This window comes from Episyrphus balteatus, chromosome X (genome assembly GCF_945859705.1).
Source record: "Episyrphus balteatus chromosome X, idEpiBalt1.1, whole genome shotgun sequence".
NCBI classification, from domain to species: domain Eukaryota; kingdom Metazoa; phylum Arthropoda; class Insecta; order Diptera; family Syrphidae; genus Episyrphus; species Episyrphus balteatus.
The window spans coordinates 4,036,584-4,061,076 of NC_079138.1; the positions used below are offsets into that span (position 1 = coordinate 4,036,584).

The 24,493-nt window shown below is 31.7% G+C and overlaps 1 protein-coding gene and 1 long non-coding RNA gene across 3 annotated transcripts in view; one reads left to right on the top strand and one right to left on the bottom strand.

Annotated features, from left to right (window-relative positions):
• LOC129920738 (zinc finger protein 2) overlaps positions 1 to 24,493 on the bottom strand; it is a 79,081-nt gene that overhangs the window by 17,798 nt on the left and 36,790 nt on the right. For both annotated transcript variants that reach the window (XM_056002321.1, XM_056002322.1), the window contains 4 exons: positions 23,825 to 23,972; positions 21,530 to 23,396; positions 19,958 to 20,139; positions 17,518 to 19,221 (listed from right to left, as the gene is read on the bottom strand). In XM_056002321.1, the coding sequence (XP_055858296.1) occupies positions 17,518 to 19,221; positions 19,958 to 20,139; positions 21,530 to 23,396; positions 23,825 to 23,972 (3,901 nt within the window). The remainder of the gene's footprint in view (positions 1 to 17,517; positions 19,222 to 19,957; positions 20,140 to 21,529; positions 23,397 to 23,824; positions 23,973 to 24,493) is intronic.
• The window catches only part of LOC129920739 (uncharacterized), a 196,138-nt gene that overhangs the window by 2,602 nt on the left and 169,043 nt on the right, over positions 1 to 24,493 (top strand). Inside the window, exon 3 of the long non-coding RNA XR_008773305.1 lies at positions 11,101 to 11,501. This is a non-coding gene — a long non-coding RNA (uncharacterized LOC129920739). The remainder of the gene's footprint in view (positions 1 to 11,100; positions 11,502 to 24,493) is intronic.

A 24,493-nucleotide genomic window follows, 5' to 3' on the forward strand; every position in this document is an offset into this window, starting at 1 on the left:
TTGACATTAATCGGTCCATCTGTTTAGGCTGTAGCTCCTTATACAGACAGACAGACAGACAGACAGACAGACAGACAGACAGACGGACTTCCGGGACCCACTTTTTTGGCATTGTCTACCATCGTAATGTCATGGAAAAATGTTATCTCAACTTTTTTTTTTTGTACGAATGCATAACTTGATTTATAGTACCTATATCGCAAGTAAAAATAACGAAAAAGTTGTTAGGTATTGAAAAATGTGTGAAGAATTAAAAAAAATCCTTTATTTTTCAAAGGATCACGAATAAACGATCTCTATTTCCTAATCGATCATTGTATTTACCCTATTTTTCGTAAAAGTTCATAAGAATTTGGTCCTTCTTCCTTCCAGAAAACCTAAAGACCAAAGAACAAGACAAAAAAACAGATGTACATTGTACATACATATAACTTGTGGTTTTGTCATGAAATTACTTAATGCATATAATTATTGTTTAAGTAATGAAAATATTTCATACTTTTTTTTCATGGTCAATTAAAATAAAATGCACGACTGGGTCGCACGAACTTGCTCTTAGAGTTCAAGTTGCTTAAATTTTTAAGACTTTTTATATAGAAACTTGGGAAATGTTGGTATATAAAAAATAAAAAATAAAAAAAAAATAAAATTAATTTTTCAAAAAAATAAAACAATATCTGAAATCAAATCGCCCCACAAAACAAGTATGCAGTTTTATTTGATATATAAAGGTGCATTTTTAGAAAAAAAATTTTCAAAATCGTTAGAGCCGTTTTTTAAAAAACTAATTTTTTATAAATAATTTTTTAAAAAAAAAGTTTAAAAATAAAATTGGTATGCCATTTTGTAGAAATCACTAATCAACATCTAAAAACAAAATTTCAAAAAAATTCAATGTCCCGTTTTCAAAAAATTGATTTTTCAAAAAAAAATTTTCAAAATTTTTTTAAAAATCCAAAAATTATTTTTTTCAAAATTTTATTTTTGGCTTATGTTTAAATTATATAAATGCTTTTGTATAAAAAATTTCGTTGAAATACAATAAGTAGTTTTGCAGAAAATTCGATTTGAAAAAAGCGGTCCTATGGCAGGTACCGTTAATAATGATTTTCAAAAAAAAATTTTTTCTTCAAAAGATAGACCTTGTTAAAAAACTAACACTTGAATTTTTTTAACAAAATCGTTGGAGCCGTTTTTGTGAAATTAAACTTTTCCGAAATTTTTGTATGACAGGTACCGTTATTCTTGGTCCAAAAAAATTAATTCCAAAAACCCCTCTGGAGAGCCTCCAAAAACTGCTACATAGCAAGTTTGGAGTCAATCGGTCCATCCGTTTAGGCTCTAGTTCCTTATACAGACAGACAGACAGACTGACAGACTGACAGACTGACAGACTGACAGACTGACAGACAGACGGACAGACGGACTTCCGGGACCCACTTTTTTGGCATTGTCTATCATCGTAATGTTATGGAAAAATGTTATCTCAACTTTTTTTTTTTGTACGAATGCATAACTTGATATATAGTACCTATATCGCAAGTAAAAAATACAAAAGACATGAGACACATTATATACCCACGTACATTTCACGTGATTGCTTGAATCACCTTATGGTGAAAATAATATTGACTGAATTTAATTGCGAAACAAACCTACGGAAAGGGTTGAAAATTTCAAGCCGACAGCGATAACGACGACGCACGGCGGCAACTAATATAACGGACAACAAAGGACTATAATGTTTGACGTCGTCGGTCGCGGCAGCGACCACTAATAACAATGCTTGAGTAGGTATGTGGTTTTTTGTTTTTTTTTTTTTTTTCACTTTTCAAAAATAATTAGCCATTAAGACAAGCGTCTTTATCCTTTTTTCTATATTAAATATTCACTATAAGAAAACATGCATACCTCTATAAGTCGAATAGGTACAAAATAACCCAATATGCACTATCCAATTAACCTGTTACAAACCATACATATATGTATATATACCTACTCCCACACTCATGTATATATTTATGTATATTGATTATATTAAATGCAGGGTACAATCATATATTGTGCTTGAATTAAATTGAACTTTTCGGAGTCGTTGGTTGCGATTGAATTGAAGAAAAGAGGTGCTGCAATTATTTGTAATTATTCTAATTTTTGTCTTTCTCAGTAATTCTTTATTTTTTTTTGTTCATTTGTTTTGTACAATGTACATAAATATACACTACCAATCAATGGAATAGGTTTAACATTTTTTTTTTTGTAGATACGAAAAGGAAGTAGTACAGAATATCCTTTTCGATTTCATAATTTTTTTTTCAAATTAACGACGAATTCGTGTCAGCAGTTTTTCTCTCTCAGACTATATAAGGAATTCTTTTACAATAACAAAATTTTAAGATCATAAAGATACAAAAATATGGAGGAATTATTTTAATAAAATAATAGGTGAAAACTTTTTCACAAACTCCAAATTTATTTCATCAGTGCCATTCATAAATTTGGTGACTTTCTCACGTCACGTTTTTTAGATTATCCCGTTAGAAAATCTTAAAAACCCATTTTGTTGCTGTTTTCGAAGAAATATTTTAGCACAATGTAATCTTTTTCAATTTAAATTGATACGGTTTATGAAGGAACTTATTTTTTTCTTTAAAATTCAATTTCAATCTTCTCAATATCTCTTTTCTTCTCCAAGATATTTTAATTTAAGTAAGTTTAGTAGGTTTGGCATATATTACCATAAAGAAACTGATCTCTAAAAATAAATATATCTTTCTCCTTAAAACAAAAGTATACTTTTCTAATGGACTTTAGTGTGCTGATTTTGATAAAGTATTTTTTTTTTTGAGATTTTCTAAAAAAAAAAACTTGATTTTGTGATATTTTAATGCGAATATCTTAAAATCCTGATGTGATAGAATTTTTTTGACTTCGGATTCTAGCTCAGCACATCAAAAACTATAAGAAAAGTGTACTATTGTTTCTAGGAGAAACAAATCTGAAGCTTTGCAAGGTAGTTTATCGAATGGTTTATTACAAATAAAAGATATTTCTAAATAGAAAAATATTATATAAAATTACAAAATACGTAAAAATTTTGTTTAATGTATTTTATTATGGTTTTCTTTACATATTTGACTTTTTAAATATAATGGGCATTGATATTTTACATTTTCCTTAATTAAGGTGTTTTTGTTCATGTAGGATTTACTAAAAAGTGAAATACTGATTTTGTCAATCAGTATTTTAAAAAAATGAGTAAACATGAATGTAAAAGAACATGTTTGGTGTCAATCGATAGGTCATATTATGAAGAATAAGTCCTCCAAATTTGAGCTCAATGCGACAAATAGTTTTAATTTTATACAAGTTCAAATGAATCTAAAAGGGTGATTTTTTAGAAACTACTCACATTTTTCAAAAATCATTTTTACAAAAATGGTACCTGATAGAATTTTTCTGAAACCAGATTTAGATTCAGGAAAGTCTAATCTTTCATAATATCAAAAAATTATTTGAAGGAGAAAAAAAAAGTTAAATTTTGCAGACCAGTGTAATTTGTACTGCAATTGAGGCGTTCAGAAAATGTAATGGGTCAATATTTTCAATATTTGTATATTTCTTAAATAAAATGGTAAAAATTAAATCAGTACACCTATGCTGTAACTTTATCACTGACGTTAAACAATTTTGAACGTCTTTTTTTTTTGAAATTTCTTTTATTTTGATGAAATAAAATGGATTCGAAAGTCATTCAAAAATTTTATCACCAGTGATCAAAGTTACAGAACAGGGGCACAGGGCACATAAAGCTTACTTAAGTTTTTAAAACAGAACTTATCAAAGTCTTTTAAGAGTACAAATTTCAAAAAAAAAAAAACAACTTTTTTTCTCTGATCTGGATGTGCGAATATGTTAATCATATAGTTTTTGGTCCGCTTAATCCAGATTCGAAGTCAATTTTGCTCTAATACGTCAGGTTTCCGAGATATCCTTAAAAAAATTTTAAAACCAAAAAACAAAAGTTCTTATCTGATATTTTTTGAGGATGTCTCAAAAACCTGACGTGATACAACAAAATAGACTTCGGATTTGGTTTTAGCGACCCAAAAACTATATGAAAAACATAGTCACAACCCCAGGTCAGAACTTTTTTTTTTGTGTAGCTGTGTAATTGAAAGTACTGAAATTTGGTATTTTAAATTCTTAAATGATAGACTCACACACTATAAAATAAAAGAAATTACAATTATGAAAACTAGATGGTACTACTAGTTAATCCCTTTGACATTCTTGTCAAAAAGTATAAAGTATATATGGGTTTCAAAGTTGCAGCAAACAGAATTCAAAAGAATTCATGAGCTTGCTATAGTTTGGCTCCACAAGCCACAAGCTCACAAAAAACCAAGGTCTAGGACCTACAAAATCTCTTAGCCATAAAACCTCTTGCAAAATTTCTAAGAAAAACAATAAACCTATTTTATGGTATCCAATAGTATGTAGGTATACTTAAATTGTGTAATATCTAAGAGAGGGTAAGGCGTTGGAATATAATATGTACAGTACATATATGCAGTTGTCAACCATCAAATGACAACAACAAATAGAGATATCAAATTAAACTAATTGAAGGCAAACTGTCATTCATACAGTCAAAATTCTCTCAAAACAAGGTTTTCCACAACTTGTCCGTTTGTATTTTATTTTTATTTTCCAATAGAGTGATAGATATTCTTTTCTTTTTTTGACTTTAGTTTAAAAAAGTTTTGATTGTTATTATATAAATCAAAACTCAATATTTCTCTAAAAATAGAAATAATACTGAAAATTAAATTAGATATCGACCATATTGTCGAAGGCGTGCGACACACGTAGATATATATATCAATCACCCCCACCCCCCCAAAACGTATCCACATATAGTAGGTAGTTCTTTTCTACTCCTCATTTTCCTATGCAATTATTTCAATTTACTAGGTAGAAAAAAAAAAAAAAAAAAAATAGAAAACCTCAAACTAATTTGCCCTGTGAATAATTGCTACTACCTTTAGCTTTAACAACTGATTATAGTCGAGGCTTTGGGGTATTAGATATATTTTTTCTAAAACAGCGTTCGTAGTGGTATGGTTTGCGTGCTGTTATAGTCCGTCGTCGTCGTCCGTCTGAATGTGTGACAACACACCAATAGCACGCATTCAATGTTCTAATTTGTGGTTTATTGTTATTTTTATTTTTGTTTGTATGGAAATGAAAGTATGTACTTAAATAACAGTAATTTACATGTTATGACGAGAGTTAAAAAGCTAGGTTAGATTAAAATAATATGCGTTCAAAATATGAGTGGCTTCATATTTATTATTGATTTTGAGGTGTTGAATAGGAGGCAAGCTATATAGTTATATTGGAATGTATTTATTGATTTGCTAATTGGTCTGTTACAATATTAGAAATCTAGGAAATAATTGCAGTGGGGGGTTAGTTTTGGTATGGTGCAATGTTTAGTTAGTTTGATGAGCTATAACGACATGAGGTCTGGGTTCGAAAGCCTTTTGACCACCTTAAAACATTTTGTACTGCTTCTTTTAGGGAAATGGCAAAAATTGTGATGAAAAATTGCATCTCTGCTTTCTCATTCGGACTCGGGGGTAAATTGTAGGCCCTTGCCATTCTTATAAATTTATTAAATTAAGAATAATTGACATTTGTTAGTCAAAAAGCCTTGATCCATCATCAAGTATCTTGCCACATTTTTATTTTATAGACATTTTTTTCCGAGTTTTTCGATTTTAGAAGGTTTTGAAAAACAAAAATGTTCTACAAATTTTAGCTAATTTAAGGTTAAATTTCATTTTTCTTGAAGAAAAATTACAAATTAGTAGAAAAACTATATTAAGTTATAAAATTAACATTATTTACAAGTTTGAAACCTAAATTTGGATCGAATTTTTTACAAATCACTGTAACATTGTGGTTTATCTTGGTAACGCAGTGGTATTTAAAATTTTTAAGCTGATTTTTGGGAATAAACTATTAAGAATATTTAATTAAATTAATTTTTCTGTGATTTAACTTCATAGGAGACTTACGTTGTTCTTATAGGGTGATATGCATAAAAAATAGTAAATGCTTTTACTAGAGAATTTCCAAGTAGGGGAGAGTGGGGCCAAATGTAACACTTTTTTCTAAAATCGATGGTTCTCCTACAAATTTGATAGTGGGTCAACCTGACCTTTTTTAAATTAAAGACCCATGTTTTAGCTCCAAGATCCATCATAAAAATTTATCAAAACATAACGGTAATGTTGAAAAATAAAGCTTCCAAAAAAAAAATCGTGTTGTTTCAACTTACCCCACATACGGGGCAAAGTGTAACACATACCGGGGTAGGTTGTACCAAGAACTAAAAATAAGAGAAAAATACCTTTATTTGTTTATATTTATTTATTTTTAATTAAAAACAATGAAAACAATAAAAACAAACCTCAGTCATGAAATTTTGGTGCAAATTTGTAAAAAGTGGAGCAAATCCAAGATTTCCAGAGAAAATTTGGCAGTAGTCTTAAATAAAAGTTATTCCAATTCATAAATTGTTTTATAAGCTTTATGAATTCAAGTGGTGGTTCAAAAATGTGTTTCCAATTTCAAAATAAATACAAATTCAATTACAAGCATTCATATTCAGGGTTGTTAATTATATTAGGTAAACAATTTTTCAGTATAGGTAGGTTTTTACATGGTACAACTTGCCCCGGAAAAATGTTACAACTAGCCCCAGCATAAAATTTGGCACATAAAATCAATTTAAAAAAAAAGCGAAACTGATATAGACATAAAATATACACGCAATTTGAGCCAAAACACAGTTGCATATAACAAAAAAACACTAAGCACTCTAACTTTTTCGGGTAAAGAGGTAGACCAAAAATAAAATTAAAAAAAAAAGTTACAAACATGCATTTTTTGGGCACCACTAGTGTAACTTCTCACCCTGTCGTCTAATCTTCATCTGAAGAAAATGTGCCGGTAGATATGCAAAAATTGAGCATTTTTCTCCTTTACGCGTTTCTTAATATTGAAAGGAACATCGCTTTTTTTAGCTGTTAATTCTTACCCCTGTTACATTTAGCCCCACTCTCCCCTATATATTATTTTTCATATGCATACAAATCAAGTAAATGCTGAAAATTAAGTATTTATTATCATTCATAGTAAATACTTTTTTGGATGAACTTTTTCAGTAAATACTTTATTCCATATGAATAAAAACTAGTAAGTACTTTTTTTTCTATAGGAATTACTAGATTTTTTCAAGGTTACAAAATACCAACTTGTAAAATTGATAGTATATACTTTTTTGTTTTAAAACCGCAATTATGAAGCCGTGAAACTTATGAATAGCAAGTCTTGAGTCATATTTTGACGCAATCTTTTCATGGTATTTCTTAAAAATGGATGGTTGCTAATATTTGTCGAAATGGCAGAATTTTTATGTATCAATTACCAAAAAGTTTAGAACGATCGATTTATCGGGCTCAGAGTTAAATTTAAAAAAAAAAACTTTATCAATAAGTCATTATTGTAAATGAATATAGTAATTTTTTTTTCAATAATTTTTTATTTTAAGTAATGTCAAGTTTCAAAACTGTTGAGATAATTTCAACTCTGAATCATATTTGAATTGCCAATTTTAAGGAATTCGCAATGAAAAAAAAAAAATGCAAAACTGTGTCGCACGTACTTGCTCTTATGTCAAAAGTTGCTTGAAATATTAAAGCTTTTTACAAATTCATAAAAGATTATTTTTAAAAATATAAAAAAAAAAAAACTATAAAATAATATAAAATTTGGTTTAAAGTTAAATAACGTTTTTTTTTTTATGCATCACAAAAAAATTGGAAATCTAGAGCCGTTTTTTTAAAAAGAAGTTTTTTTTTTCGTATAAAAATGTTCACAAAATTTTTTTTAAAATAAAAATGGTATTCCATTAAAAAGAAGATATATTAATTGATAAATAAAAATAAAGTTTCAATAAAATCATTGAGTCGTTTTCAAAATAGATTTTTCATACAAAATTTCGATCTTTTTTTAATCTAAAAATGATTTTATTGAAAATTTTGTTTTATTTTAATATTAAGGTCACTAAAAAGTTTTTGTTCATATTTTTTTTATTGAAATTGGTGGTGTCGTTTACCTACTAGAAAACGGTTCTATGGGAAATACCGTTAATTACGGTCCATATTTTCAATATTAAATTTTTTAAAGAAAATCGTTAGAGCCATCATGTCAGTGGCGTAGATAGGGGGGGGGGGGGGTCAGGGGGATATATCCCCCCCATTGGGATCGATAATTGTGCAGTATAAACAGTCATGAATAAATAAGTTGAAGAAGCGCACTTTGAAAAAAACGCTATGGATTTCGAGTTCTTGATTAGCTTAAAGGTTATAAATATGGTTTACCAACTTTCGTTGCCATTAAGTCGGTGTTTCAAAGAGTGAATTTAGACTTGGTCCAAGCAATGGAGCTCGCTAAAGATTTAAGGGATCAACTAAAAATTAAACGGGCAGAAGACGACTCATTTTCGAAAGTATTTTGTATATGGGAAAAATTTGCTGAAATCCTTGACATAGGCGTTAAACATAAGAGAATAGTGAAGCGACAAAAGAATCGTTCGAACCCTTCGGTTCAAAGTACAGTAAAGAATATTTTCGTGTTACTGTTTTGAATCTTTTTCTCGATTTCTATGTAATGGGCCTTGGGAAAAATGTACAAACCATGAAAACACACTAGAAGGGTTTCCGGTTCTTTCTAAGGATTCTTCGTCTGAAATAGACAAAGCAGCTAAAAAATTTAATGAAACTGTTGAGTTTTACCAAAAACTAGACCACATAAAATAGAGCAAAAACAATAAGATTTCCTTATAGTTTTCATCCAAGAAGGAAATATTATTTAAACAATCGGGATTTCCTAATTGTGCCCATGATTATGAAAGTGGACTAAGTCACTTTTTGCATTGTTTGGAGAAAAACTTATATAATAATTTTCTTATAACGATTAAATTATATTTTTTTTATGAAATCACTAGAGGAGCAATAAAGAAGTTTATTTACTGGGATTTCGCTTTCAAATAAACTTTACCCCTTAAATAATAATTATTTTTAGGCTAGATTTGATGCCATTTTTGGGAGTGACTTAGTCCACTTTCATAATTAAGGGCACAATTGTTTTACCGACTTCCAAAAAGGAGGAGTTATTCAATTCGTCTGTACTTCTTTTTTTGTGTTTGTCACCTCATAACTTTGGACCGACTCCAATTTTGATAATTCTTTTTGTAGGTATTGAAAAGCTGGTGCCTGTTCAGTACAAGTAGAAAAACCATAAAACCCAGTTTTGATCCATGGAAGTCGGTTTTGTTTTTTTAATAAAAAAAAAATACGATCATGTACGGGATCACCTATTCCAACTTACTATAGAAATATTGGTCACAATTTTTGTTCTAGTGCCAAGTTGAAAAAAATATGAAAATTTTACAAACAATTTTGAAAGATTTTGTACATGAAAATAATAAGAAATCTCTATGGAAAAACCTTATTAATTGTTGATATTAATAAGGAAATCTGTTGGTATTTAGGTGGTCCTGGTCATATTTTTTTCTGTGTTAAGAATTCAAAACTCAGAAAAGATATTTGATCAGAAGGAAAAATACTTCCTCTATGAACTCATTGAAAGCGCTCGAAAGCTGCACCGAAAAAAGTTGTCCTGATATTTATATTTTATTAAAGATATTAGCTACACTGCTGGTTTCTACGTCAACTACCGAAAGCACTTTCTCCAATTTAAAGAGAATAAAAACAATACAAAGAAGCATTATTAAAACTTAAAAAAAAATTTGTGAACTAGATCTATCCCCCCCCCTTAGCAAAAAGCTATCTACGCCACTGCATCATTTGATTTGTTATCTCAAGTTCAATTTTTTTATGCTGCTGTTAAGTTAACTTTTGACTCACAAAAAAAGCACGAACAGATGTTCACATCACAAACTCAAATTTAAGAAACAGTAAAAATTTGTATTGGATTACACAGTAAAGCTTTCACAACAATTTATTTGTAAGTCCTAGTACGCTGCTAAAGCTAAACGAAAATTTGTCTAGGTCTCCAAAGTCAAAAAACTCTTTTTTAGCAAGTAAAAAATTTTCGTATCGCTTCAACAGCATACGTTACCAGGCTTAAATTCGAAACGAATACCAATCATCTAAAAAAAAAGTATTTACTATCATTTTTTGGGTGGAATTCTAGTATTAACTTGGATGAATTGAGTATCTACTTAAAGTATTTGCCTTCTAGCAGGTACTTTTTTTGTATGCATACGAAATTAAGTGAATACTATGAATTTTACCTTTTACTATAGAATTTATAGTATTTACTTTCACCTTTTACATTAAGTAAGTACTACTTTTTTATGCATATCACCCATAGTTTCAAATAAAAATATCAGAGAGCTTAATTATATGATTTTAGAAATAAAACTGAAATTTGCAGTAATGTAACGCAGTTTTTTGGTTTTGATCACTTTGTGATTAAACTGTCATAAAAGTAGGAATATTATCCAAAACATATGTTACAATAGATTAAATTATAACCATTCTATGTCAACTAAAATTACCTATATGAAAATATATTGGTAAAAATTTCCATATTTTTTTTTTCAAAATTTCCAAGGGGACAACTTCTAGGTACTAAATAGTATTTTGGCCCGTATAATGCTAATTCATTGAAAAACAAACAAAGCATCGATTATTGTTTTACTGTCGTGCTTTTTAATCTCTTCGATTGAATTAGCTTATATTTTGCTCCAAATACCTAATCTATTTTTTGATCAAGTTTTTCCTTGTCATTCTTACATTAAAAAAAAAAAAGTTAAATGATCTCCATTTAACAATTTGATTCCAATGAATCCAAACTTATGCCCAAATGCAATAAATACCAACACCAAATGCAGATAAACTCAAAGGAATTATAAAATAAAGAACCGCAACGTCAAAACCTCCAGGCAGACCTACTTAGTATTTTTTTTTTTTATTTTTAATTTCTTTTAAATTTCAGTTTGGTATCTATGGGATATTCGGGGAAGGGCACCACAGAGCTCAAGCTCCAGCTATACACAGCACCACCGACAAGCATATAGGGAATCAGTATCAGGCGTGTGCCTGGCCTTCCATACAGTGCGAATAACATATTGAATTATAGGTATTCAATATTCGAATCGATCAAAATTGAATTGACCACAAGATGAAGAGCATAAACAAGAAAAGAAGATGAAGAAGAAATAACAACAACAGAAACAATACCGACCCAATATCGAACCAAACAGAAAAAACCCAGAGTTTTAAGTTTTAAGATGATGACGACGACGAACGAAGATGATGAGGGACATTCTGCTGCACCAGTGTACCACAAACGGCAGACGGGGACGACGAAGACTCAACGACGACGATGGCACAAAGGTATGCATGCTCGATCATACAAAAATATACTTCCTGCCCTTTGGTGTTTATTCCTCTGATATTAATCATAATTTGTGCGATTTTTTAATGTTCCTTTGCAGCTTTGCAAATTTCTTATTTTTCCATGTTGATTTATTTTCTTCTTTTTTTTTTCTTTTTTCTCCTCCTTTTTGGTTTTGTAATAATTTAAAGTTCGTGCGTTTCAAGATTAAAAAAAAAAAAAAAACAAAACACATTGTGATGTTGTTGTTGTAACGCACAACAATACGATACAACAACGTTGCACTTATTGGCTGAGACTTGAAGAGCAAAGGGATCTCCTTCTCCGATAATAACAAGAAAAGGTGAGGTGATTAAAAAGAAACCTATGCATATTTTTTCCAACTTGTGGTTTGTGGTGGTGTTGTATAAGCTATATAATAGGGTGGGTGGTGATGAGATGAAGGCAGGGCACAGCGCAGCCGCAGCGGTAGTAAATGCGGGTATCTGGTATGTGGATTATAAAAGTAACAAAGAGAGCATGCGAGAAGGAATTACTTATAAAATCGCATTTAGATTATCCTCCATGATACCGCGAGAGCCAGAGTAATATAATGTCTGTTCTGTTCTGCTTTGCGCGCCAGCCAGCGCATCGCACCGAAGGAACTTCAAGATTAGCGCGAGCCTATACTTATACTTGGTGCCTTCGACCTTTAATCATTTGTTACATAATCATTTTTGCATTCTTAGGTAATTTGTAATAATTTCCTCAACCAAACCAAATCTTCTACCACATAATAGCAATGTGTAACCTTACCTACGTTAGGGAATCATCCACTTCGAGCATCATATAACCAATTGATTGGGAATATATTCTGTTGTTGTGGTGACTTATCCCTTTGGGGTAATAATTGTGAGGTTATTTTTATAATAGGTATGGTTGGATTGTTGCCTCTTTTTTTTTTTTAGTAATAGCCTCGATCTTTTGGAGGTGGTAGTTTACACATGAATAGGTAATCTAGTACATTGAATCCTAGAACTACTTATGGGAGATGGCAAAGTAGTTTACTTTCTAATGGAACACCCTTTTAACGAAATCAATGCAATTCTTATCTATTCGGACAGAAGAGCCTACTAAAAACTAGTATAAAATGTACTAGAATATCTTAGAACAAGCCGGAAGCCGGCAGCAGCAAGAACTCTGTAAGTTGATTTTTATTAACTTGAGTGTGCTGAATTCAAAGCTTTTTACAAATTTATTCCATCATGTACAGTTTTTGAGCTCTATTATTCATCACTTTTTTCGCTATAAAGTCTTAAATGATGTAAAATATATATTTTTCCGTAATATATTTTGCTTTTTTTGTATTCAAATCAGGAGTCGAAAACATGAATTTACTTCAAATCTGCTTCAAACAAAAATTATATTAGTTACGATAACCAATAAGATTTTGACATATCATAAATTTTAATTTAAAATATCTTTAAGAAAAAAGTAATTTTTTGAAAAGGAAAACATACATATTTAAGATGATAAAATATGGCTTTTTGAGATTGCATAAATAGTTTTGCAGAAAAAAAATGCTTTTTCGGCGCCAAAGGCAGCAAAAAAACGAGTTTTTGACCTTATATTCAAATATTTCAAAAACTTGACGAACTTCCAAAGCAGTGTTACCAAAGCGATTTAAATTTGTGAATAAGTGTTTCTTAAAAATACTTCTTTTTAAAGTTTTATTTCTTTAAAGCTTAAACTGGGAAATTTACAAAAGTAAAATTTTTGAATTTCTTTCTAGCGCCATTTGTTTCTACCTAGAAAAAACTGTTTTTGAAACCAAAAACTGAGTTTTCTGCATCATTATTTTAAATTTATCTGTCGGATAACAACTAACTAACGAACTGTCACTTCTTGAAAAAAGTGGCTTATAGCTACGGTTTAACCGTGACTGTCGCGTATTTCTACAGCTTGTCCCGGGTTTTTATTTAAGAAACCCGGGACGTATAAGTGTCCCGTATTTTGTAATTTGTCCCGTGATTGTCCCGTATTTGGACATTCTCTGATTTTTGTATTCAATATTTTAAATACTTTGTACGGAAAACAAAAAAACAGTGGTTGGAAATTAAAATTTTTCTAGCACGCTGCTGAAGAAAAACGAAAAATTTTCTAAGTCTCCAAAGTAAAAAAAAAAAACGATTAAAAACTCTCCATATATTCTAGCACAGGTAAGAATTTCGTTGCCTAAGCTGCGTACTGTGCAACTAAAAGCAAAATTTTCGTTTACGATTTCGTTTGCCTCTAGACTAGGCTTCAGTTTTTTTTTTAATGTTCGTCAATTATTTCGTTCCAGCTTCTGTTTGTCAAGTTGGTACACCAGGAAAAATGTTTTCGAATAAAGAACAACATATATGGAAGAGTAAACAACCCAGATAAGTTTCAAAACTTTTAAGGACATGTTAAAAGTTGTGTTAAGGTTCATACAATTTCTAAACCATTTAAATAAAAATGTTAAAAAAACAGCTCTCCCGATTTTGATTAAAAAAATATTTTTTTAGAAGTTATTAACAGACAATATTAAGAACCCATTTTCTTGATTTCAACAAAAACGCTCCCATAAAATCGCTTAGGAAATCTTAATATCAAAAAAAGGAAAAATTATGAAAACTCATTAAAAAAAAATTTTTATCCGTCCCGGGTTTGGTTTTTAGAAATATGGTCACCGTACTTATAGCCCAAAAAGTGATTTTTTGTCAAATTTATTGAAAATGAAAATTTCTATGCAATAACTGAGTTTTCGGGTTGGAATGGACATTATTAATGCCGCATTAAAGATGAAAACTTGTCCAATTCTTTTGTTTGATCAATGTAAATGTAAACCGTACAATAGCTAAAAAAAACTATCTTTGAAAAAAAATTACTTTTCAACTCGATCTTAAACTCGCCTCAACATTTTATGTAAACATAGTAAATCTGTGAATTCTGTTATAAACTGTTATAACTGATATCCTAAAAATTATTGAAAAATTCTTTTTTTTTTTTTAATTTTCGTTTTAACCTTCATATAAGTAACTAATAAGGTTCTATTACCTTTTCTAAATATCATATCGAACGTATTTAATACTACAGTATGAGATTACCTACATTATTTTAACTTTGACGACAAAAAATGGACTTGATATTAAATAAGTATTACTAAACATAATCCGAATCCAACCAACATAATAATATACCAAAATAATAATCAAATTCACCAATCACCGTATCGCACCACACCGCACACCGCACCCCAACCCCATCATATTATTATCAAAACAACAAACCAAAAGTGGAGAATCCACAACAGAACACGACTATCACCGCAAGGATAATCACCGCGGCAAATTAGTGACGATTAACTCGTAGCTATACCAATTTTCTCATGCAGTTTTTTTGTTTCATTATTTTCTTCTTCTTCTTCTTTGCAGCAGTACACCAAATCCCATCATCACCACCACATACCATGGTTGCCATCTTATGTCAAATAAATTGATTTTATTTATTTATTTATTTTTTTTTTTTCGTTTTTAATCTGATTTTTTGATCCATTGTACTTTACTACCAATTTTCAATGAAACGCACTTTCAACGAAATCAATGCAATACAAATCTACTCAAGCAGAAGAGCATGAGAAGATTTAGCAGTAAATGTACTAGATCATCTATTTAGATTAGTGTTACCACCTCGAAAAGAACCGGTAATTTTTTTATGAACACCGAAGAACGTTTAAAAAGTAGTAAGTTTATTAAAAAAATGTTATTTGATTTAGCCTAGATTTAATAAAATAGGGATTTTAGAATGTACTCATAAGAAACCGGCGATGTTCTCAAAATGAAATTTGAAATTAGTTCCAAATTGAAATCTAATTTTAAAATTGAAAAACGGCTAGGTTCTTAAAAAAAACCCTTTGTATATGTCTCATTATAAGCATTAAAATAGCCCTGTTCCTCTGGAGTTGGTTGTTCATCTAGTACTATAAAACACGCATGATATTTTGCTCGAGTAAATAGGAATGTACTAGATTTGTATTAATTAGTAGCCTACCACTAAAGGAACGCAGAAGCCTCGTAGATTGTATACTTTGGAATTGGAAGTTAATTCGTAGATTTCGAAATGATTAGATAAATAAAATGCACGACTGGGGTCGCACGTACTTGCTCTTGCAGTTCAAAGCAATTTTATGTATGTCTACTTTTAGATTTTAAAAGCTGGCACTAAAATAAAACAAAATTGATATTTGGATAAGAGCCGACATTTAGGGCAAAATTTTGTTAAATGAAAAAAATTTTTTTTTTTTGTTATTTGACTTTTTTGAGAAAAAATAAAAATGCAGTTTTATTGCCACTGCTTTAAATATTACGTATACAAAGTTTAATCAAAATCGTTAGAGCCGTTTTCGATAATATCTTATTTTTTTGTATGGGTGGTATACGTTCTAAACGAGATATAAAAAAACAAAAAAAAAACAACTTTCAGAATTCCATAAAAATCATCTGTACCAAATTTGAAGAAAATCCGTCCACCCGTTTAGGCTGTGCAAATGTGTACAAATGGACGCACAACCGCACAGACGCACGGACGGAATTGCGAGACCAACTTTTTCAGAATTCTCCATCATCGTAATGTTGGTTTTGATTAAAACCTCAATTGTTTTTTTTCGACACGAAACCAAAACTTGCCCTATAGAGCAAGTAAAAATAGTTTTCGGAATGATGTTTTGGATACGGTAAATCAGTATCAGTCACAATTTTTTTTTTTTGGAACGGGTCGTTATTCTGTAAGACCAAAATTCTGTATCTGCTTTTCTATGATTCTGTATTTCGAAATTTTGTAAATCCAAAATTCTGTTGTCAAAATTCTGCAAATCCATTATTCTACTTTTTGCATATACATTTTTTTTTTAAAGTGCGTACTTATTTTCATTATCAAAACAATTTTTTCAAATTTTTCTTTTATCATTTACAGAATTTTGGAATACAGAATTTTTTATTTACAAAATTTTATAAAACAGAATTTTGAATTTACAGATAAAAAAAAAAAACAGAATTTTGAATTTACAGAATTTTAAAATACAGAATTTTGAAATCCAAATTTTGGCACACACAGAATTTCGACCCCAAAACTTTTTTTTTTAACAGATAGTGCTCATTGGTGCAAAAGTTTGTACATAGATTAGTTGCCTCTACGAATTGTCACAAACTATTTCTAGCAAAAAAACAAAATAACCATAGTGGTAATCGTATTAGTTTGGTACTAAATACCACTACCATCTACAACAACTGCCAAAACCTAAGCGAAAATTGAGTATGGTCGGTCTCCTTAATGGTTGATGAAAAAAAAAACAAAAAAAAAAAAAACAATTGTATATCTTAAAATTTTTTTTTTTTTTAACTCAGTTTTTATATCTGTATTCTTTTCGTTTTGGAATTGCTATCTTCTACATCTATTCCGAGCAAAATATGTTTGGTAAAAATACTTTATTGCACCCACAAGAGTTGTAAGCAGTGCAGTGTGGGGTTTTTAAGCGAAAAAGCCAGAGCGAAGGTGGCAGGATTGAAAATAATTTCGCAGAATTAATTCTATCAGTCAGGTTTGTGTCTTCTTGTTCTTGTTCTTTGTCTTTCGTTTTGTTTTTGTTTTTTTTTTTGGTTTTAGTCTGTTTCTGTGCCTCCTTGGTAATCATTTTAGACTCAACTATTATTTCACTATAGCACTCGATAATAACAGGTACCTACTCTAAACCAAAAAAAAAAAAAAAAATACTTCGAGCAAGAAGCCGAGATGAGCTGTGTTTTGCATGCAGTATATTGGCATATCGCACAGCAATTTTTTTTTTTTTTTGTATGGTAACGTATAGGAATGCATACTAAAAGGCATCAAATCGACGCGACGGAGTACGAGTACGTTATCTGGCAAAGCCTTATAGGTTACAAGAAGTTATGGAATGTTTTAAAAATGTCTGTCAATTGTCAAATAACAATTGAAATTGAAGAAAAAAAAACTTACCAGTATTATCAGCTATTTTAAATACATCATCCAATCCAAGCGATTCAAGATTTTCACTGCGCCGCTGCAAGCATATAAACTGTTCGACTTGTATGTGACGTAAGCTTTTGACATGTTGCACAATTTGTAAAATATTAACTGCACTATAATTACACAATTGACACATTAGTACTTTGTTTTTGCTCATTAATTGATATTCAGTATCGGCGATCGCAGATGAATCACTACTACCCATTGAAACATTAAAACTATTAACCAAATACAAAAGATGATTGAAGATCATTTTCATGGTATCATGCCGCATGTGTTGCGTATGCAGATTCAATTTTTGTATAGAGTTCGTATAGAAATCGCAACAATTGCATTTCAGTTGCACGGTATTGGTTTGGTTGTATTTGAGTTTGTATTCATTTTTGATACCGCCCTCGCGAATGTGATTGATGTAGTTGAGTTTTTGGAGATGTTTGTCGGTTTTGCTGTGCAATTGAAAGTTGGCTTTGAGGTTAGTTTTGTAGTTGCAAAGTCGGCAGATGTAATTGTTGTTGATTATCATCATGATATCGCTGCCATTGTTGTTAGTGTTGCGCGATCGGTCGATCATTAGGTGATTGTTCAGTTCTTCGATGCTGTTGGTGTTGTAGTTGGCGCATATGAGGCAGCTGAATGCTGTTGTTGGTTTTGGATCTGGATCAATTGGTGGATCGAGAGATGAATCTTGTTGTTGCAGGGGCTGTTGTTGTTGTTGTTGATGTTGTTGCTGTTGCGTTTGTAAGCATATTGATGCTGGGTCGGAGGAAGCTGATGCGGCTGCAGCCACGGCTGCTGCTTCAGCTAGAAGTGCTGCTGCTGCAACTGCAGAATGCTGTTGCGACGAGGATGGATGCGAAGATGAAGTTGTTGAAGATGATGCTGCTGATGCAGCTGTTGTTGTTGAAACTGGTGTAATATTTTGCTGCGGCGAAGATTGATGGTTGAGCTTGGATGACTGCAACGACTGATAGGATTGTTGCGGTGGTTGTTGGGACGACGTTGGAGTCGTTTGTGGTTGTGATACTGATCCGCCAGATCCAGCTGGTGATTGCTGAGGTGGGGCTAGGGTTATTGGACTTGCAGCGGCTGCAGCTGCTGCCGCTGCACTCAAAGCGCCCGCTGCCGAATTCTGATGCAACAACTGAATCATTAATGCCTGATTGTATGCTATGTCAGCCAAAGCAGCTTCAGGTAGGAAATTTTGCAAATTCGGTATATTGGGTATATTGGATGCAGCTACGGCTGCACTTTGTGCTGCACTCAATTGGCCGAGATTCTGTGATTGTAGGAAACTAAATGCTTGAATGTGCTTGATATTATTCTGCAATACTGCCATATTGTGGGTGTGCTTTTCGCTAGTCATATGAATGCGCAAATTACGCGCTACACTCGTCTCATATGAACAAACATCACAACGAAAACTCGGTTTAGGCTTCGATGCTTGTTGCTGCATATTTGGCATTATAATTTTTGGCGATTCGCGAATTTCCGTAGCGGTATTTGCCATATTTTGTGAGCTATTTAATTCTTGCATATTATTCAAATGCTTATCGCTCTGCATGTGAATTGAAAGGTTGCCTTTTGTGGTAGTGGAATAGTTGCAAATTTCACAGCGGTATGGCTTGTAGCCGCATGTGTAGGATTCGCCGCGTGCCAATCTCGGGTGCTGTTGACCTAAAATTAAAATTTAATTTATATTAAGTTAAAATTAATTATACGAAAGCTAAGACAATCCGGAAATAAGGACAATTAAAAGTAATTTGAATGGAAAATTTGAAAAAAAAAAAGAAACCCCAGACAAACTATTTAATGTGCGTGTTCGGGTTCGCGTTCGCGTTCGCCATTCGCATTCGGTTCGGGTTGAAATTGTTCCTCCCTCGATTTTTGTGGCTTTAAATTCGTGGTTTGTACTACCTCTATATTACCTAGTTATTAAGTTCTCTTTTTCTCTGCCCCTGTCCCAAGTGCGTTCGTTCGCTTGCTCGCTCGGCCTCTCCCTTGTCCGCTTAATAAAGGCGATATAAATTATAAGTAATTACACAATCTTCTCGAGATGAGAAGATGGAGGCAAGGCGACAGCGACGTGTATTCTGACTGTCGTTTTGTGGCGAAAAAGCCTTGTTGCTGCAGCATCTTCTGTGTGTCGCTTGTTTCCCGTTGAATGGTCCTCAAATTAATTCAATAATCAACATTTATTAAGATTAAAGCGAGAGAATCTTGCCAATTTAATTCAATCGAAGTTGGTTTTGTGTTCAGTCCAGATTCATGAATTATTTTTTTTTTGCTCTTTATTATTATTCTCCAAGAGCAGTAGAATTAAAAAAACGTCGAGTTTTCGTTCCACTGATCATACTCTCTCCCAACAGTCAACCCCTGATATATACTATAAATGAGTTTAAAAGATACTTACCAGCCAGACAATAGCCACATGCACTCTCCCCATCCGGATGCTTCTCTCTCATATGAATTTCTAATGTTTCCTGATACTTGTAGTGCCAATTACACTGGGGACATTTCAGGGTTTTGCATGAATTACGTGTTGACATCTGTACGCCGCTATTAAGCCGAGCTGAATTCAATATCATTTCACATCTAGAAAAAAAAAAATAAATAAATAATAAGAATAAAAGAGATTAAGGATGCCCCTAGACTTTTTTATAAATTAATGACTCTTTTAATATAAATAAAAGGGGAATATAGTGATTGTGTGATAAATATCTACTGTTTTACGTAGTTTTGATTAATTTTAATGGACACTGATGGAGGATCATTCGTCATTGTCTTGGTCAAATTATTTCATCTTGTCGAGAGCTTTGATTTCTCGAATCAAAAAGACAACTGAAGCGTTGAGAAATGAGAATTTTCTTTTTTTTTTTTTCAGGTGAATAAAGGTTTGACAACTTAAATTTAAGTGATTTGAAATTCATCTAGTGTCTTTAATTTAAGAGTTTAGACCTTTTTTCTGAATCTCTCTCATTTTTATACAAAAAGCTAAAATCCAAGAACTTTAAACGACACGAAGATTACTCAAAACTAGAAATTTGTTACTTAACGCTTCTTCTTACTATCAATTGATAGTTGATAAAAATTGAATTTCAACATCTTATTACTTCATTTACAAACGTTTTTAAAACAGGAAATAATGTCAACCGTTAAAAGTGAATGGGTTTTGAAAAATTCCATTAAAAGGTTTAAGTTGGGCTTTAAAACACCAAATTTTAGTATTTATCAACTCTATCAATAAAATTGATAGTTGATAACACTGGTTTACAAGGGTTTTGTTGCCGAAACAAATATATACTTTTCTGAAGGTTTTTGAAGTGCTGAACTCGAATCCGAAGTCAGAAACAACTAATCAGCTCCCGTTTTTGAGATATTACCGTTAGAAAATGCAAAAATACGTTTTTTTTTTAATTCTTCGGACCTTATTTTTTTTGTATAAGGAAAATTGTTTGAGTATATTTAGTTACGGTTTCTATAAGATCTGTTTTCCATCTTTCGATACCTGTTTAAATCTTTTCAATATCTTTTGTATTGCCCGAGATATCTTAAAATGAAGTAAGTGGGTTTGGCGTCATATATCATAAAGGACATAATGACGTTATTAAATTTAAAAAAATACCAAACAACTAAGGATATCTCGGGCAGTAAAAAAGATATCGGAAAGATTTAAACAGATTTAAAAAGGTGGTAAATAGTACTTATGAAAACCGTTACTAAATATGCTCAAAAAATTTTCCTTATATAAAAGAAAAAGGTCCGAAGTACTGCATTTTCTAATGCTAATATTTCAAAAACGGAAGCTGATGAATTTTTTTTGACTTCGGATTCGACTTCAGCACACCGAAAACCTTCAGAAAAGTATATTTTTGTTTCGGCAACAAAAAAAAGTTTAATTTTGTTAACCAGTGTAATGATAGACAAAAAAGTTTTTCAAGAATCCAAGAGATTTCTTCAGAAGTAATCAGGAAAACAAACTTACCTTGAACAATCAACACCTAAGGGCCGGCCATTTATGTGCTCCGGACATGCACCAATTGTAAAACTAGGCGCTGCAGCTGCCGTCGGTGATAGTGTCACATTTGATGGAAACATATTAATACTATTTGGCGATCGAGTTGGGGTCATCGGTGACTTAATATTGATCTCTATCATTTCGCATGTCTTGCAATCGATTCCTTTTACATCGGGATGTTCGGGACATGTTGTTGAAAAAGATGATTGTTGGTGCTGCTGTTGTTGTTGCTGCTGGAACTGATGCTGAAGGAACTCATTGATCAACTTAACACCACTGCTGTTGCTGCTTAGATCAGTTGCCGAACTGCTACCAACAGCTGCTGCCGCTGCTGCTAATGATGCTGTTAACGAACTTAGCGAGGAACCACTTGTTGCCACCGACGATGATAAGGAATTTATTTCCGTATTACTGCTGCCACTGGCACTAACAACCATCGCCGAAACCGGTGATGTTATTCGGATTTGATTTTGCATATGCTGGAATTGTTGATGAAGAAAATCCGCCACTGTTGTAGGTGTCGGCGGTAAAACTGCTGCTGCTGCTGACGAATTTATCTTATTGCTTAAAGTATTGTTTACACTACTATTACTACTACTATTACTACTATTACTGCTGGATAGTTTTGTTGCAGGGGAACTCGTTGCAAATGTTGATGAGATTGTATCCATCGCTGAGGAATGTGAGTGTTTTTGCTCATTTACCATCGTGCTTATTGGTGCTGGTAATCCGGATGATGCTGCAGTGATTGTTGTTGACGGTTGTTGTTGTTGTTGTTGTTGTTGTTGGGCAGATGACAAAGTTGATGCTGAAGAAGATGAAGACGATGATGGAGAGGAAGAGGTAGTCGATGTGGGTGATGATGGCGGTGGTGTATGCCGGCTATTGACTATCGATGTTGAAGCAGCTGCTTGGGCAGCAGCTGCTGCTGCTTGTGCTGCAGCTGTAACAGCACTTAAATCTAATGTATTCAGATTATCAAAACTATCCGATCTTTGTTGGTGATGAATCATTTGACTACTATTGCTACTACTACTTGGATTATTACTAAGAGTACTAGTTATGTTGCCATATCCAGGATTACTATTACCAATACCGCCGCCGCTATTACCACTACTACTGGCACCACCAATATTCGCCATTACTAAATCGCTTTCCATGTGAGATGTGTTTATTGACGACGACATTGATGTTGATGATGTATTCAAAGTGGTGTTGCTGCAACTTGCTGCTATTGCAGCCACCAATGCCGCATTTGCAGCTGCTGCCGCTGCTGCTGCTGCTGCTGCCGAAGATACCGACGTTATTGTCGATGACGATGTAGTAGATGACGGTATTGTAGTAGTTGATGGCAGTTTACTACTACAACTTACTATGTTATTATTATTGTTGCTGCAGGAATTGTTACTGTTTAACGACGATGGTGATGTTGACGATGTTGAACTTATGAATATTTGTTGTTGTTGTTGTTGTTGTTGCTGCGATTGTGGTGATGATATTTTATTTAATTGATTCTGCTGCTTTTGTATATCCAATGGTTCCAAAAACGATATTTGTGGTTTCTCATCAACATTACGCTGTATAATGGCACTCGAATATTCTCGATTCAATAAAAGCTTTTCCGATTCTTGAAGATTTAATGTGTGTTCACTATTTGCATGCAAGCTAAACGATTTCGTATTGCCAAAACTCAGCTTACAAATGAAACACATTAATATCGGCTTTTGAATTTTATTTGGTTCGGATATATTAACACACGCATCACGAGCTGTTACCACACGAAATGAGTGAATTTTTGGGTTATTTGTTGTTGTTGTAGTTGTTGTTGTCCCAGCTTTAAATTTAATTTAAAAAATTGATATTTACACATTATTTATTTTATTTAAATTAATTTATAATGGTATGCATTCCAAGGAAAAAATGGATGTACGTGACAGTTGGAAATTAAATATTTTTTGTTTGGAAAAAATTAATTGATATTAGAATAGTTAATAAGGCATAATTACAGATATAATTATGCTATTTAAACTTCCATATAATTTCTCTTGGTTAGTTTTGCCTGTCTGTACGTGACAATTCTATGTTTTTTATTCAATCTTTATGTGATGAAGCAAGGAGTTCAAAATTTTGATTTCTTCAAAGATGAAAATTAAAATTTAAGTAACCTGACAATAACCATGGAATGCACCCCATATATATATTTTTTTTTTATTAAACATTTTACTATAAAAATTAATTTTACTTATTAATTACAACACTTACCACTCATGCAATTCTCCGGTATATTCGAAAGTGATTCATTTTCAGAATCGATTATATAAGCGCTGCCATCTGGATTATAAACGATCTTGCCTTGAAAACTTTCAACATCAGAACAGGACATTGGGGAGCAGTCATCCGATTCGTATTCCTGAAATTCAATTAAAAATGAAAAATCGTTAGTATTCATTCTATTTCTATTTTAATCAAATAAAATAACATAACAAAAACAAAAACAAAAGTAAATTCAAATCAATAGACTTAAAAAAACACAAGGGGAAAAATAATAATATATAATTAAATAGCAATTTCTTCAATGTCGCACCACATTTACTCGTATTATTTTACCCTAATTGATTCGGGTTGAATCAATCAACAAACAAAAAAGTATACAGCCATGCATGGAAGACTTTTCTATACAACTTATGTACATATAGTTTCTACATTTGTTACACAATAACTATTTTTATTTTAATCCAATTAAAATAACAATAAAACAAAACCTAATCAAGGTTCCAAAAACCTACAAAGTCGTTCTTCAAAGACTTATGTCTTACTTTAGTATAATAAATATCTCAATAATTGCACCCTTACTTGCAGGTTAAAAAAAAAACATTTTTCAGATGAGGTGTTAAAAAAAAAAATTGATAAAAAACTGAATAAAATTTTAAA